The following is a 15,486-nucleotide window of genomic DNA, read 5'->3' on the forward strand; positions in this document are numbered from 1 at the left end:
GCTTCCCAGAGCTAACCTCAAGTTCTTTGTATCAGCTGCCTCAAGGTGTGCTGGCTAAGGGCAAATATCAGAGTCGGACTGCCCGGTTTTAAATCCTAGCTCTGCCATTGTTGGAAATGGGTGTTCGATGTGGCAAAATCAACACTGAGACAAAGGATCACTTGGTAAGGCTAGTTTACTTTCTGCAGAAAGGGTGCTGCTCGCTAGCAGTCTTGCCATGAGAGCACACCCGAACAAAGGAGATGGGGATATTTATCATCTTTGTAACCTGATGCAATCGTCCTGTGGCTGTGTCCCATTTCCATTGGCCAGAATGGGACCTCACACTCTAAGCTGGACCTGATTGGCTAGCAGCTTGAAACTTTTCTAAATAGGTAAAGGGGAAAGAGGACAAAGAAAAGAGGAAGCTACTCATGAGAGGGTCAGGAGGGTTTCCAAATAAGGAGTGGCATGCACTATGGTCTGGGGCTCACTTAACCCTGTCCAGGCATGCCAGGCCAAGTCACAGCAGCTGCATTGGAACATACATAGATATGCATAAACCAAATAAATGACAAGCTCTTTATGGTTTTAAAAAACTTTGAAGAAGAACTTCTCTATTCCTCACAGTCATGTTGGACATGTAAACCAAAAATAAAATTCTAAACCCCCTAATCGACCGAATGGACCCCTCCTCTTGACCAAAGGGATTCCAAAGAAACCTGAAAAATTAGTTCAGGCCATTATAGGAAAGAGGGGTCAGACATGCCTCATTATGCCCCCCTCCCTTTGGCATTCAAACACAACTCACCAGCATTAACATTAAAACAGAGATCATAAGACTGACAAAAGAGGCTCTTTGTACGAATAAGATGCCAAATTCCAATGGACTGTATGTAGTACAGCATCACATGACAGCGGGCCCTGAAAGAAAGAGAAATATTTTACCCCAAAATATATTTCTTTTTTTTTTTTTTTTTTTTTTGAGACGGAGTCTCGCTGTGTCGCCCAGGCTGGAGTGCAGTGGCCGGATCTCAGCTCACTGCAAGCTCTGCCTCCCGGGTTTTTACGCCATTCTCCTGCCTCAGCCTCCCGAGTAGCCGGGACTACAGGCGCCCGCCACCTCGCCCGGCTAGTTTTTTGTATTTTTTAGTAGAGACGGGGTTTCACCGTGTTAGCCAGGATGGTCTCGAACTCCTGACCTCGTGATCCGCCCGTCTCGGCCTCCCAAAGTGCTGGGATTACAGGCTTGAGCCACCGCGCCCGGCCCCAAAATATATTTCTTTGACATATATATATAGAGAGAGATACGGAGTCTTGCTCTGTCGCACAGGCTGGATTGCAATGGCGCAATCTCAGCTCACTGCAACCTCCGCCTCCCAGGTTCAAGCAATTCTCCTGCCTCAGCCTCCTGAGTAGCTGAGATTACAGGCACCCGCCACCACACCCAGTTAATTTTTGTATTTTAGTAGAGACAGGGTTTCACCATGTTGGCCAGGCTGGTCTTGAACTCCTGACCTCGTGATCCCAAAGTGCTGGGATTACAGGCATGAGCCACCGTGCCCGGACTTCTTTGACATATTTTGAAATGGTCCTGCAAAGCCGTCTCTTGTGGGGAAAATCTACGTTCTGTAGATTTCCCTTTCCAGGTCTTTTCCTGATCCAAGGAGAGATTAACCAAGAGTCTGGCATCTTTTTAAGTCTGATAAGAAATACTTACCATCTATTTCTCTGAAGCCTGCTACTGCTACCGGGAGGCTTCATCTGCATAAGAACGTTGGTCTACACAACACCTTTTCTTATCCCAGACACTCCTTTCTACTCATTCCAGTTCTTTAGACAAGAACTATTTCAACCAATTGCCAATCAGAAAACCTTTGAATCTACCTATGATCCAGAAACCCCTACCTACTCTTCCCTGCTTCCAGTTGTCCTGCCCCTCCAGACTGAACTAATGTACATGTATTGATTGGTGTCTGCCTGTAACTTCTGTCCCCCTGTTACCGAAAAGGAGTCCCGATCCAGATCCCAAGAGAGGGTCATTGGATCGCAAACAAGAAAGAATTCAAGGTGAATCCATAGAGTAAAGTGAAAGCAAGTGTATTAGAGAAGTAAGGAAATAAAAGAATGGCTACTACGTAGGCAGAGCAGCCCCAAGGGTTGCTGACTGGTCACTTTTATGGTCATTTCCTGATTGTATGCTAAACAAGGGGTTGATTATTCACGAGTTTTCCAGGAAAGGTCTGGGCAATTCCTGGAACTGAGGGGTCCTTCCATTTTTAGATCACATAGGATAACTTGATGTCTTTGCCATGACAGTTTACAAATGTCATGGCACTGGTGAGAGTGTCTTTTAGCACAGATGTATTATAATTAGTGCATAATGAGCAGTGAGGATGAGCAGAGAACACTTTCATCGCTATCTTGGTTTTGGCTGGCTTCTTTATGGAATCCTTTTATCAGCATGGTCTTTGTGACCTGTACCTGTGCCAACCTGCTGTCTCATCCTGTGGCTTAGAATGCCTAACCTCCTGCGAATGTAGCCCAGTAGGTCTTAGCCTTATTTTATCCAGCCCCCATTCAAGATGGAGTTGTTCTGGTTCAAACGCCTCTGACACCCTTAAAATTTATAAAAATCGAGCTGCGGCCGGGCGCGGTGGCTCAAGCCTGTAATCCCAGCACTTTGGGAGGCCGAGACAGGTGGATCACGAGGTCAGGAGATCGAGACCATCCTGGCTAACACGGTGAAACCCCGTCTCTACTAAAAAATACAAAAAAAAACTAGCCAGGTGAGGTGGCGGGCGCCTGTAGTCCCAGCTACTGGGGAGGCTGAGGCAGGAGAATGGCGTGAACCCAGGAGGCGGAGCTTGCAGTGAGCTGAGATCCGGCCACTGCACTCCAGCCTGGGCGGCAGAGCGAGACTCCGTCTCAAAAAAAAAAAATAAATAAATAAATAATAAAAATAAAAATCGAGCTGCAATCCAACCACCTTGGGCACATGTTCTCAGGACCTCTTGAGGCTGTGACTCAGGCTTTTGTCACTCATATTTGGCCCTGAATAAAATCTCTTCAAATATTTTACAGTTTGACCTTTTTTGTCAACAGACTACTTAACTTCTATGTCAGTTTCCTCATCTATAAAATGGGGATACCTGTTTCATGGGGTTATTGTTTGGATTGAGTTAATAAACTAGGAAGTCCTAAATAAGTCTTAGTGAAAGAATTAGGCAGCCTCATGAAATGGAGCTAGAAATGACTTCATTCATCCATGGCGGTGGAATTTGGGCCTACGTGGGCCAATGTGTGGTGCAATCCATTCTGCAGACAGTGATGCTTATGAGTAAGGCAAGTGCTCATGCCATTCCGGCTGCACCTTCACACACTGCAATCTTCAAGCCCTTATCTCCTCTCACCAGGACTCACGCCACCAGCTCATGCAATCTCTATCCAGCAGATGTGTTTTAATCACCTGCATGTCCCAGGATGGGAAAGGGGGTGTCAGGAGGTGAGGCTGGAGGAAGAAGGAAGAGGAGGGCTGAGGAGCTGAGCTTAGTCAGGGAAACAGGCCATGACAATAAGGAAGAGTGAAGTGCAGGGCTCCAAGGAAGACACAGAGGACATCTGCACTGCCCCACTCCACCCCCAGACTTTGAGGCCTCTGAGAAGGTGGTGTCTTAGCTTAGAAAAACTTGAGAGTTAGCCGGGCAAGAAAGGGAGAGACATGGTCTCAAACACAAGAAATAACACGAGTTGTGTTCGTTCGTTCTTTTTTCTTTTTCTGGAAACAGAGTTTTGCTGTGTCACCCAGACTGGAGTGCAGTGTTGGGATCTCAGTTCACTGCAACCTCCGCCTCCCGGGTTCAAGCAAATCTCCTGCCTCAGCCTCCCAAATAGCTGGGATTACAGGGGCGCACCACCAAGCCCGGCTTTTTTGTATTTTTAGTAGAGACGGGGTTTTGCCATGTTGGCCAGGCTGGTCTCGAACTCCTGACCTCAAGTGGTCTGCCTCGGCCTCCCAAAATGCTAGGATTACAGGCCTGAGTCACTGTGCCTGGCCGAGTTGTTCTTGACCACTTTTCCCGACTCCCCTCCCACAGACTCTCTTAGAGCCAAAGCCTTTATTATTATTATGGGGACAGGGTCTGGCCCTGTCACCCAAGCTGGAGTGCAGTGGTGTGATCACGGCTAACTGCAGCCTCAACCTCCTGGGCTCAGGTGATCCTCCCATCTCAGCCTCCTGAGTAGCTGGGACTACAGGCGCGCTCCACCATGTGGCTTTTTTTTTTTTTTTTTTTTGTAGCGATGGGGTCTTGCCACCATCAGGAGGCTGGTCTTGAATTCTTGGGCTCAAGGGATCCTCCCACTTTGGCCTCCCAAAGTGCCGGGATTACAGGCATGAGCCACCGGGCCCGCCAGCCTCTTTTAGGAAGAAAACCTGATACTGTCACTCCACTGTTAGAAACCTCTCAGTGGGGTTTTTGGAAATGAAAGTCTAACTTCTTGTCTCCTTCTGACCGTCTCCATGCTGAATCTCATCTTTCCGATGGTCCACTCCTCCAGGGGCCTGCCTGACGCCCAGGGCGGCCCCTCGTCAATCACACAGGACGCTAATGAGCGCGGGATGAATCTGGGCTCCTAAAAGAGGACAAGTTGAAATCGATTTTTAAGGCACTTTATACACATTTAAGAGAGAAAATAAGGAATAGAAGAGACATGACAAGAACAGTGGGGCCTGCGGGCGCAGCACACGGTTTGGGGTTGGTAGCGGTTTGCGCGTCTGACCGCCCGGTCTCCCTCACCGCCCGCACTGCAGGCTGCGGGGTCCGATCCAGTCCTTTGCACTCCAGGTGCGGTGCTGGACAGCGGGAGCTCCAGCCACGGAGGCCGCTCCTTCAGGGAAGAATAGCCCGGGCTCCTCCGAGCCCCTAAATCCTGAAGACCACGAAGCGAAACCGGGTTGGAACCGGACGCTAAATCCCCAGCCCTCGGGCGCTCGGACTCTAGAGCCAACTCGGAAGCCCCGCCCCTAACGCTACTCGCCAATCAGCGACGGCCGCGAAATCCGTGCCCGCCCCCCCGGCCGCGCCCTCTGCCAATGAGCGAGGTCCGAGCGGCCGGTCGCCCAGCCCAGTCCCGACCGGCGCACGCCGCTGTTCGCGTGTCTGGTTCCAATAAAGTTTTTCGCCACTTTGAATTTTTTTTTTAAAGCGCCCGCTGCTGTCTCTGCAGCCGCGGGCGAGAGCGGCCGAGTCCCCGCCCCGCCACTTCCGGTCCCGCCGCCGGGAGCCGGTGCGGCTGTGAGGGGCCGCGTCTCGCAGCAGCCGCCCGGGCCGGGCATGGTGTTGGGCGCCGGACCCGCCTCGCCTGTCTCGGGGAGCCCAGGTGAGGAGCGACCGCGCGGCTCTGCGGCGGGGCGAGGTGCGGAAACCGGTGCACAGGCTGGCCTGCGGGCCGGGCGGAGGGCGCGGGCGGTGGCGGGGCCGCCTCAGGCCCACCGGGTTCCTCACGCCGGGGGCCGGGCGGGCGCGGGCACCCGGACGCAAGGCCGAGCGGTGTGAATGGGAAGGGACCGCGGGCCGCGGGCAGCGAGCCGGCGGTCGGAGGCGGCGTCAGTGGCCGGGGCGCTGGCCTCGCCCGGCAGTGAGTGACCGCGGCGGCGGCTAGGGACGACCCGCGCCGAGCACCTAGTGTGAACCAGGCCCTGGGTCGAGCGTGGCACAGTCCAGGCCGCGCTCACGCCCCACTCGCGGGATCGGCTGCGTGCCTTGTAGGGAGGAAGCGGGGCGTCCAGCGCCTGGCCAAGGTCACCGGCCCGACGTGGCCGCAGAAAGCGGGACTGGACTCCGGATCGCGGCAGGAGTCACGCTAGGCCGTGAGGAGCGGGGGAGGTGAGGGGAGTGACAACTCGCGCCCCGTCCGTGTACCTGCAGCGGGAAGAGTAAGTACGGGCACTTACCTACAATTGGGGGCGGCCAGGCTAGTTTGAAAAATTTTTACCACAGCAAAGGAGACGAGGAGGGAAGGGCATCTTGGAGCAGTTTTAGTGCTGCAGAATCTTGGTTCCAGACCTGGTTCTGCTGGTGTGTCATCTTGGGTGTGTCCTTCCCCTCCCTGGGCTCAGTTTCCTCATCTGTCACAGGAGATAATTGGGCCCCCCACCCTGCATTCCCGACCGCCTGGAAGTGGGGGCAGGAAGGGTTGGAACAGCCAGAGAAAGCTTCTTGGAGGAGGAGACGTTGGAATCTAGGTAGGAATCTTCCCCTTAAGGAAGGGGTAGGATTCGTTTGTGAAGGAAGGAGGGCATTCCAGACCTGGGTATCAGATTGAATAGAAGCTTCTGGAAATGAGCAGGGTGTTATGAAGCAATAAAGAGGAAATTGGCCTGCCTGGTGCAGAGGAATCCTGGCTGAGGAGTGAGATGAAGGTAAGGGGGAGCATAGAGGTGGGAGAGAGAGAGATTGAGAGGCAGAATCACACCAAGTGTAGTGCTGTCCCCCCACCTGGACATACCTGCCTTTCAGGTAGTAGGCAGTGCAGGAAGAGGCAGGTTTACTGCTGAAAGTAGAAGGGGCTGGGCTCCAAAGATGGTCAGTCAACCAGCGTACTCCTGTGCCAAGCGGGAGGTTCTTGGGCACTGGCATTCTGTGGAAGAGTGGGATATGGACTTTGTTGTGCCCTGATCTGGGCCCCTTTGACCGGGGAAGTTGAGTGTCCCCTAGTGACCCGCAGGCCCATCCTTTATGCTTGGATTGAGATGTCTCCATTAGGAAGGAATTGTAAATAAGTAGCCCCTCACCTTGAGCTGACTGGCCCCTGGCGTCCCTGCACAAAGTGACATGGCCTGGTTTTGCCATTGCTTGCAGGGATGCTGAGTAAATATCACTTGATGGCACTAATACATTGCACACAAGATACTCTTCTCTGGGCCGTCAGAAAGCAGGTCCCACCCAGAGGAAGAACCTAACTGGGCCAATTACAACTTGTGGAATTTAGAGACTGAGAATGTTGTTCAGAATAGCTGATCTGTTACTGAAATGCTGCCCTAGAGTGTAATTTGCAGGAAAGAGGAAGTTTTGTTTTAAACCAAATCTTCAAGAGTTGAAACATTGAAGAAGGAAAAGAATTCTGAAGCAACTGCAGGTATTCAGCTAGCCGCTTGACAGTCTGAATACTTATTTTTTGTTAGAATCCTTTGATATAGATTTAATTTTATAGCTATGGAAACATTCCCAAATTAGGCCTTGGGTTTATCCTTAAAGTGGCATGTGAAAATGATACACATGACAGAAAAAGAGATGGTCACTGTATTAGATTTCTTAGAATGTTAGGGAAGTACATTTTTTTATTACTTTCTATGGGAAACAAAACACCAGTGTTAAACATTCTCTCATATCTCGCAAGTCACAAACTTGAAGGTAGTAAACCAGCAATCTGACTCTTCCAGTGGAACTGAATATTAGCATCTTCTGCCCACAGAGAGGATTTCGTCGTGGCGTGATTGGGGGTATAAAAGCATTAAGCATAGCCTGCGGACTGTAGTGTTACAGAAGAGTTTCTTGGTGGTGAGCCTTTCAGTATGTGAGGGATCAGTCTCCCCAGGCTCCCCTGAGCCTCCTTCAGTGCAGGTTCTCGGGGAGCTGGGTGTGGCCCTGGTGCTTGCTGTTCTATGGGACTCTTCATTCTGGCTTTCCTAGGTTACTGCCTGCTGAACTCATGTTCAAGCATGTTGTGCTTTTATTTTTTACTCTTTGCTTCATTTGCATTCCCAAGGTCAGCCAGAGACCTGGTAGTCCTTGTGTAGGGCATCTGGTGCATCCAGCTGACCCTCAGGTGATGGATGGATGCACGTCTTGGTCCATAATTGGGTGACCCTGATGATGTGGCAGGACTGATGTGATTGAGTCTGCACACGTGGCAGCAGACTTGGCTGGGAAGGGAAACACTGTTCTATGACAAGGAATCCTTGTGAGGGATTTTTGACAAGATCATTCCAGGTAGGGGCTGAAGCAGGAGAGCTTGGCTCTAGATGGTGCTACTGTCTGTTGTAGCTGAAGACCCTACAGGTGTTTGTGACTATTCTCCTGTGAAGTAACTTCATCAGCTGAACCCAGCTGCTTTGCCCTGGGCGAAGCTGTGAAGATGTGCTCTTATGGAGGTCCACCTGAGGAGATGGCACAGTAGCGTAACAATGAAGAAACTAATGTTGGCTTATTTTCACATTTTTGTCAACTTTATTGAGGCGTAATTGAAATACACTAAACTGCCCATATTTAAATTGTGTAATTGATTAGTCTGAAACCATGACCACAATCGAGTTAAAAACATGTCCTGCTGGGCGTGGTGGCTCACGTCTATAGTCCCAGCACTTTGGGAGGCTGAGGCAGGTGGATTGCTTCAGCTCAGGAGTTCAAGACCAGCCTGGGTAACATGGTAAAGCCCTGTTTCTACAAAAAATTTAAAATTAGCTGGGCGTAATGATGCGTGCCTGTAATCCTAGCTGCTTTAGGGGATGGGGGATGCTGAGGTGGGAGGATCTCTTGAACCTAGGAGTTTGAGGCTGCACTGAGCTCAAGTCACGCCGCTGCACTCCAGCCTGGGCTATAGAGCAAGACCTGTCTCAAAAAACAAACAAAAAACATTGCTGTCATCCACAAGAGGGAAACTAGTATGTCTTTGGTGACTGCTTCTAGCAGCTGAGTGGCTTTGGGCAGGCTGCCTTCTGGGCCCCTGTTGTCCTGGGGTCCACATGGTAAAATGGAATGGGAGTGGGAGAAGTCCATTCCAACTTTACAATTCTAAGAGCTTTTGACTGTGGAAGCGCAGAGCTGTCTTGGAAGCCTTTAGACCAGTACTTCTTAAGGGGTTTATGGTATGCGTATGTCTGTGTCCTCTGAGTGGAAAAGACTGTGCAGTTCAGAAGATCATATTCTACATATTGTTTTCATTTTTTAAAAATTCTTTAAATTTTTTTATTTTTTGAGATGCAGTTTCACTCTTGTTGCCCAGGCTGGAGTACAATGGCACCATCACTGCAACCTCCACCTCCTGGGTTCAACCTATTCTCCTGCCTCAGCCTCCTGAGTGGCTGGGATTGCAGGCACCCGCCACCAGGCCCAGCTGATTTTTTTGGTATTTTTAGTAGAGATGGGGTTTCGCCATGTTGGCCAGGCTGGTTTAGAACTCCCGACCTCAGGTGACCCACCCGCCTTGGCCTCCCAAAGTGCTGGGATTACAGGCATGAGCTACCATGCCCGGCCTATACTGTTTTCATGATACAAACAATAGAAAATAAAATCTGACAGCCTTTAGGAGATAGGCAGAAGATGGTGTGAGAAACTGTGTAAGAGACCTGGGTGAAAAATGGTTTCAAATGCCAATGAGGAAAGGAGTATTCTTATTTGACTTTCAGGATCTTAGTCTCAACCTAAAATTTCTGTGCTTATGTCAAGCTTTTCACGTGGAATTTTTAGATCATTTTCTGTTGAAATGATCAGAGTGGTATTGAAATAAAATGATATGAAAGCAACAAAGGAAATTGTAGAAGTATTGAACTGGTGACAATTTATCTTATTTTATTTTATTTTTGAGTCTCACTCTGTTGCCAGGCTGGAGTGCAGTGGTACAATCTCAGCTCACTGCAACCTCTGCCTCCCGGGTTCAAGCGATTCTCCTGCCTCAGCCTCCCCAGTAGCTGGGACTACAGGTGTGCGCCACTACACCCAGCTAATTTTTTGTATTTTAGTAGAGACGGGGTTTCACCACGTTGGCCAGGATGGTCTCAATCTCCTGACCTCGTGATCCTCCCGCCTCGTTCTCCTGAAGTGCTGGGATTACAGGTGTGAGCCACAGCACCCGGCCCTAGTGACAAATATTTGTCCTCAGTCAAAAGAAGTTCCAGAGACCCTCTCTGACCATGGCAAAGTAAGTAAGAGTTAGGAGGAAGATTAATGTCAGTTTATGTTAGAAATAGAAGGCAGAGTCTAGAGGATAGTTACCCTGTATAATTAGTGGGATCATAACGTAAGCTGTGGACTTTGAGTTATCATGTGTTGACGTGGGTTCATTAATTGTAACAAATGTACCCTCTGGTGGGAGATGTTGGTAATAGGGAAGGATTTCCGTGTGTTGGGGCAGCGGGCATATGGGGAATCTCTGTACCTTCCTCTTAATTTTACTGTGTACTTAAAACTGCCCTTAAAAAATAAAATCTTAAACAAATTGTGGCATTTCTTCAACTGGCTCCCAGGCAGCAAGTGGCGTCACCTGTGTTTGGTCTTTGTTGTCCCTCCCAGTGAGCTTGCAGCAGGGGAACCTGCAACACAGATGGGGTGGAAGCCACCAATGAACATAATCTACCTGGGGACATTAATTTTAATTCGGTCTTGATGTTGAAATTGCCAAAAAATATAAATAAAACACAAACATAAGTAAATGCAACACAGCATGAATAAATGAGAAGATGCTTGTTAAGGCTCTAGCCACACCTTTATTAAAGGAGGAAGGAGAGCAAAGAGTGGTGTTCCTCTTCCACCAGAGGCTGTGCTGCTTCAGTTGGTGATGGGCCAGACCCTGGGACCATACCATGTGTGTGCATGATCCCCTGCAGCAGGGCAGGGCAGACTTACTAGTGGACAGTAATGGACCCATGTGGAACCCGTTGGTGAGGGCATGCTGGTTGAGAAGCTGTGGAGGCACCCTAGACGTTGTGTTCCACGGGAGCTTCGTCACAGCCACATCCCAGGGCCTGGCACCTAGTGGATAACCAGTGAATGTGAAATGCATGACTTTTTAATTTTAATTTTTTTTTTTTTTTTTTTGAGACAGGGTCTCGCTCTGTCACCCAGGCCGGAGTGCAGTAGCACAATCACAGCTCACTGCATCCCCAACCTCCCAGGCTCAAGGGATTCTCCCACCTCAGCTTCCCGAGTAGCTGGGACTACAGGCGCATGCCACCCCCTGGCTAATTTTTTTTGTATTTTTTGTAGAGATAGGGTTTTGCCATATTGCCCAGGCTGGTCTTGAGTTCTTAGGCTCAAGTGGTCCTCCTACCTTGGCCTCCCAAAGTGCTGGGATTGTATTTGTGAGCCACCGCGCCCAGCCATGACTCTCTTTTTAAAAAACTGTTAATTCATGGCTGGGCACGGTGGCTCATGCCTGTAATCCCAGCACTTTGGGAGGCCAAGGCGGGCAGATCACCTGAGGTCAGGAGTTTGAGACCAACCTCAACATGGAGAAACCCTGTTTCTGCTAAAAATACAAAATTAGCCAGGCATGGTGCTGCATGCCTGTAATGCCAGCTACTCAGGAGGCTGAGACAGGAAAATTGCTTGAACCTGGGAGGCGGAGGTTTTGGTGAGCTGAGATCGCACCATTGCATTCCAGCCTGGGCAACAAGAGCAAAACTCCGTCTCAAGAAATAAAAAATAAAAATAAATAAAGTTAATTCATAATTTTAAAAGTTAGGCTTATAGAGGATGGCGTAGAGCTTTTCAAATGTATTATGAAGGAATCCAATCTTATTAATGTGTGCAAATTTTTTCCATAACTAAATTATGGGAAAAAATCAAAATGCAAAAGCACCTGTACATTTTCCTCAATGTCTAATTAGTCTCTGGAGACCTGGTCCTTAACCCTGCTTTCATTGCTGTCTTTCAGGGTAAAGGCAGCAGTAATGCTAACGCTAGCAAGCAAACTGAAGCGTGACGATGGTCTCAAAGGGTCCCGGACGGCAGCCACAGCGTCCGACTCGACTCGGAGGGTTTCTGTGAGAGACAAATTGCTTGTTAAAGGTAATGATCATTCGTGTGAACTGTTTTTGTATCCTGTAACAAAAGGAAGTTTGACTGGAGGGTCTTTGGGGATATAAAGCAACCCACTGCTGAATAGAAATACCTGTTTAAAAAGATTTTAAAATATAATTGCTTGTCTCTTATAGTGGAAGGACATTGTACCATGCAGATGATATGAGCACACTGTTGCAGGGAGATGGTATGGGATGTTCTTTGTCACGTCTGCCAAAATGCTAGCAGAAAGAATAAGGTGCTGAGAGTCGGCAAGGCCTAAGACTGGTTTCAGAGCTGCCATTATCTTCCTTTCTTTCTGATTCGCAGCACCATAGTTTCTGCTCTGTAAAGGGGAAGGAGTCAAATTTTGTAATCTCTTAGGATCTTTTCCTGTTTTATTCAGGTCAAAGCCTACGGCGAGTCTTGTGAAAAATTAGTTCTCTTCACGGAGTTAATAACACGTAGTATTCTACAGTTTTAGTTGACTTCTGCTATCCATGTTGGTGAGGAGAAACTTTATCCTGGAGAAGGGTTGGTAAAATGTGTGAGAGTATGTGTGCATGCAAATATGCATTCATTTGTATGTTTGAGCGTAAATTTTGCATTTATTCATTTAGCAAACTCAACATTTTCAAGTGCTTTGAAGTCGGTTTCTTGGGGGTCATAAGACTTATGAAAGATGAAGAAACAGTTGCAGCCTTTAAGGAGATTATAATTTGCTTAATTATAAAAAGGTTAGCTTTGTATTTTATTTATTTATTTTTTTGAGACAGAGTCTCACTCTCACCCAGGCTGGAGTGCGGTGGAGCAATCTTGGCTCACTGCAACCTCCACCTCCCGGGTTCAAGCAGTTCTCCTGCCTCAGCCTCCTAAGTAGCTGAGATTACAGGCACCCACCACCACGCCCAGCTAATTTTTTTTTTTTTTTAAACAGAATTTTGCTCTTGCTGTCCAGGCTGGAGTGCAGTGGCCCGATCTCGGCTCACCACAACCTCTGCCTCCCAGGTTCAAGCAATTCTGCCTCAGCCTCAAGTAGCTGGGATTACAGACATGCGCTACTACGCCTGGCTAATTTTGTATTTTTAGTAGAGACGGGGTTTCTCCACGTTGGTCAGGCTGGTCTTGAACTCCCGACCTCAGGTGATTTGCTCGCCTTGGCCTCCCAAAGTGCTAGGATTACAAGCGTGAGCCCCTACGCCTGGCCAAATTTTTGTATTCTTTTTTTTTTTTTTTTGAGATGGAGTCTCTCTCTGTCGCCCAGACTGGAGTACAGTGGTGCAATCTTGGCTCACTGCAACCTCTGCCCCCGGGGTTCAAGTGATTCTCCTGCCTCAGCCTCCCTGGTAGCTGGGATTACAGGCGCCCACCACCACACCCAGCTAATTTTTTGTATTTTTAGTAGAGATGAGGTTTTTGCCAGGTTGGCCAGGCTGGTCTCAAACTCCTGACCTCAGGTGATCTGCCTGCCTCGGCCTCCCAAAGTGCTAGGATTACAAGCCTGAGCCACCGCGCCCAGCCATTAATAAAGACGAGGTTTCACCATGTTAGCCAGGCTAGTCTCAAACTCCTGACCTCAGGTGATCCACCTGCTTTGGCCTCCCAAAGTGCTGGGATTACAGACGTGAGCCACTGTGCCCAGCTTTACTTTATAACAAGTGTTTACATTTCTTTAATTTTTTTTTTTTTTTTTTTTTTTGAGACAGAGTCTTACTCTGTCACCAGGCTGGAGTGCAGTGGCACAATCATGGCTCACTGCTGCCTCAACCTCCTGGGCTCAGATGATCCTGTCGCCTCAGCCTCCTGAGTAGCTGGGACTACAGGTTGCACCACCATGCCCAGCTAACTTTTTTATTTTTTATTTTTATTTTTTTGTAGAGATGGAGTTTCATTATGTTTCCCAGGCTGGTCTTGAACTCCTGGCCTCAAGTGATCCACCCACCTCGGCTCTCCCAAAGTGTTGGGATTACAAGTGTGAGCCACCGCACCTGAGAAGTGTTTACATTTCCTACATATAGAGCAGCTAGAAAGCAAATAGTTGATTAGTGTATTTGCACTCCCTGTTTTCATGTTGTATTAGGTTGAAAACATGGAGATTACAGGCATTTACATGTCCTGAAGGAATCTAACAGCAGAAGAGCTGCTGTATATAAATGTGCTGTGCTTGGCCTTCCCAGACACAAATCACTGTTAAACTGGGGTAGGAATGGGAAGTGTGAGGGCACAGTGGCACGATATCGGCCCACTGCAACTTTCACCTCCCGGGTTCAAGCGATTCTCATGCCTCAGCCACCTGAGTAGCTGGAATTACAGGCATGCGTCACCATGCCCAGCTAATTTTTTTATGTTTAGTAGAGACAGGGTTTCAACATGTTGGCCAGGCTGGTCTCAAACTCCTGACCTCAAGTGATTGCCTGCCTCGACCTCCCAAAGTGCTGGGGTAGCAGGCATGAGCCACTGTTCCTGGCCTGTACTCTTTTTCTTATTCTCCCTCTGCCCCTGAGTTTGGACTTAGTTTTGGATTATCCAGCCTGTTGGATGATTGGTTGAAAGTGGAGTGAGAATGGTATTTCACATTTTGGCCTTACCTACTAAGCCTGTATTTAGTGTCCGTTGTGCTGGAGGCTTTACCCTAAGAGGCCCAGAGGGTGGGGCAAGAGCTGGAGCACCTTACTTAGGTGTGCCTGATAGGACTTGAATGTCTTCTCAGATTCTGGGCTCCATTTGCAGCATAAGCCAGGAAAATGGTGTGTTGTTGCTGTACTTGGAGTAGACAGTGAGTGCTTTGGTGACTAAGGAGTTGCAGCGAGGAGGGCCTGGATGTTAGCTGAGGAGGAGTGGGTAGAAGCTGACAAATGGACTGTCCCATCTTCTTTACCCAATCGTCATCATGGTTAATAGTAGCTAATAGTAGCTTTTGTATACTGAGCACTTAGGGCCAGGCCCTCTGTTGGGCACCTTCTTAGTTCATTTGTGCTGCTGTAACAAAATGCCACAAATTGGGTAATTTATAAACAATAGAGGTTTACTTCTCACCGTTTTGGAGGCTGGGAAGTCCAGGATCCTAGTAGGATTGGTATCTGGAACAGGTAGTACTCTGCTTCAAAGATAGCACCTTGTTGCTGTGTCTTCACATGGCAGAAGAGATGGAAGGGCAAAAAGGGCCTAAGCTAGTTTCCTCCTGCCCTTTTATAAGGCACTAATCCATTCATAAGGCAGAGCCCTGGTGACCATCACTTCCCTAGAGGCCCCACCTCTTAATACTACCACAGTGGGGATTGAGCTTCAACATGAATTTCCCCATTTGAGCCATAGTAGGCACTTAATGGGGTAATTCTTGTTTGACTTTTCAAAGCCTTGCCAGATGGATGCTTCATTTTACCCATGAACTGCTGAGACTCAGGTTAAGAAACTTGCCCAGTTTGTGGCTTTATTGCAGCAAGACAGCCAGACCCACATACTGGGGTAGGACAGGCTCCGGGGGAGCAGATGCAACCAGCAGAAACCAAAGTAGCAGAACAGAAGTGCAAGTCCACAGAAAAGAGAGTTCAAGGAGGCTCTGCGTCTCTGTGTCTCCTGCCCTGCTCAGGAACTCACCCTGGAGCTCTCTGCTGGCTCCAGGGCCTGACAGAGCCCACTAAGACCCACCAACCTGGGCTCCCCTCCAGCTCCAAGGAAGGAAGTATCTTTGTCTGGGTTGACAGGGCCCAGCTGAGGTTCTTTGACT

General features: G+C 48.8%; 1 protein-coding gene across 18 annotated transcripts in view; it reads left to right on the forward strand.

Moving 5' to 3' along the window:
• Positions 1-5,254: 5,254 nt before the first annotated feature.
• Positions 5,255-15,486, forward strand: part of UBE2F (ubiquitin conjugating enzyme E2 F (putative)) — a 76,501-nt gene continuing 66,269 nt past the window's right edge. For 12 of the 18 annotated variants that reach the window (XR_012421630.1, XR_012421631.1, XR_012421632.1 and 9 more), the window contains exons 1-2: positions 5,255-5,361; positions 11,635-11,768. Coding sequence is in view for 12 of the 18 variants with exons in the window: in XM_005574770.5 (XP_005574827.1) it covers positions 11,651-11,768 (118 nt within the window). In the remaining 6 variants the exon portion in view is untranslated. Of the gene's footprint in view, positions 5,398-5,750; positions 5,918-11,634; positions 11,769-15,486 lie in introns of all 18 variants that reach the window. The other 6 variants (XR_012421633.1, XM_065526357.2, XR_012421634.1 and 3 more) reach the window with 3 other exon arrangements.

The sequence above is a fragment of the Macaca fascicularis genome, chromosome 12, assembly GCF_037993035.2.
Source record: "Macaca fascicularis isolate 582-1 chromosome 12, T2T-MFA8v1.1".
NCBI classification, from domain to species: domain Eukaryota; kingdom Metazoa; phylum Chordata; class Mammalia; order Primates; family Cercopithecidae; genus Macaca; species Macaca fascicularis.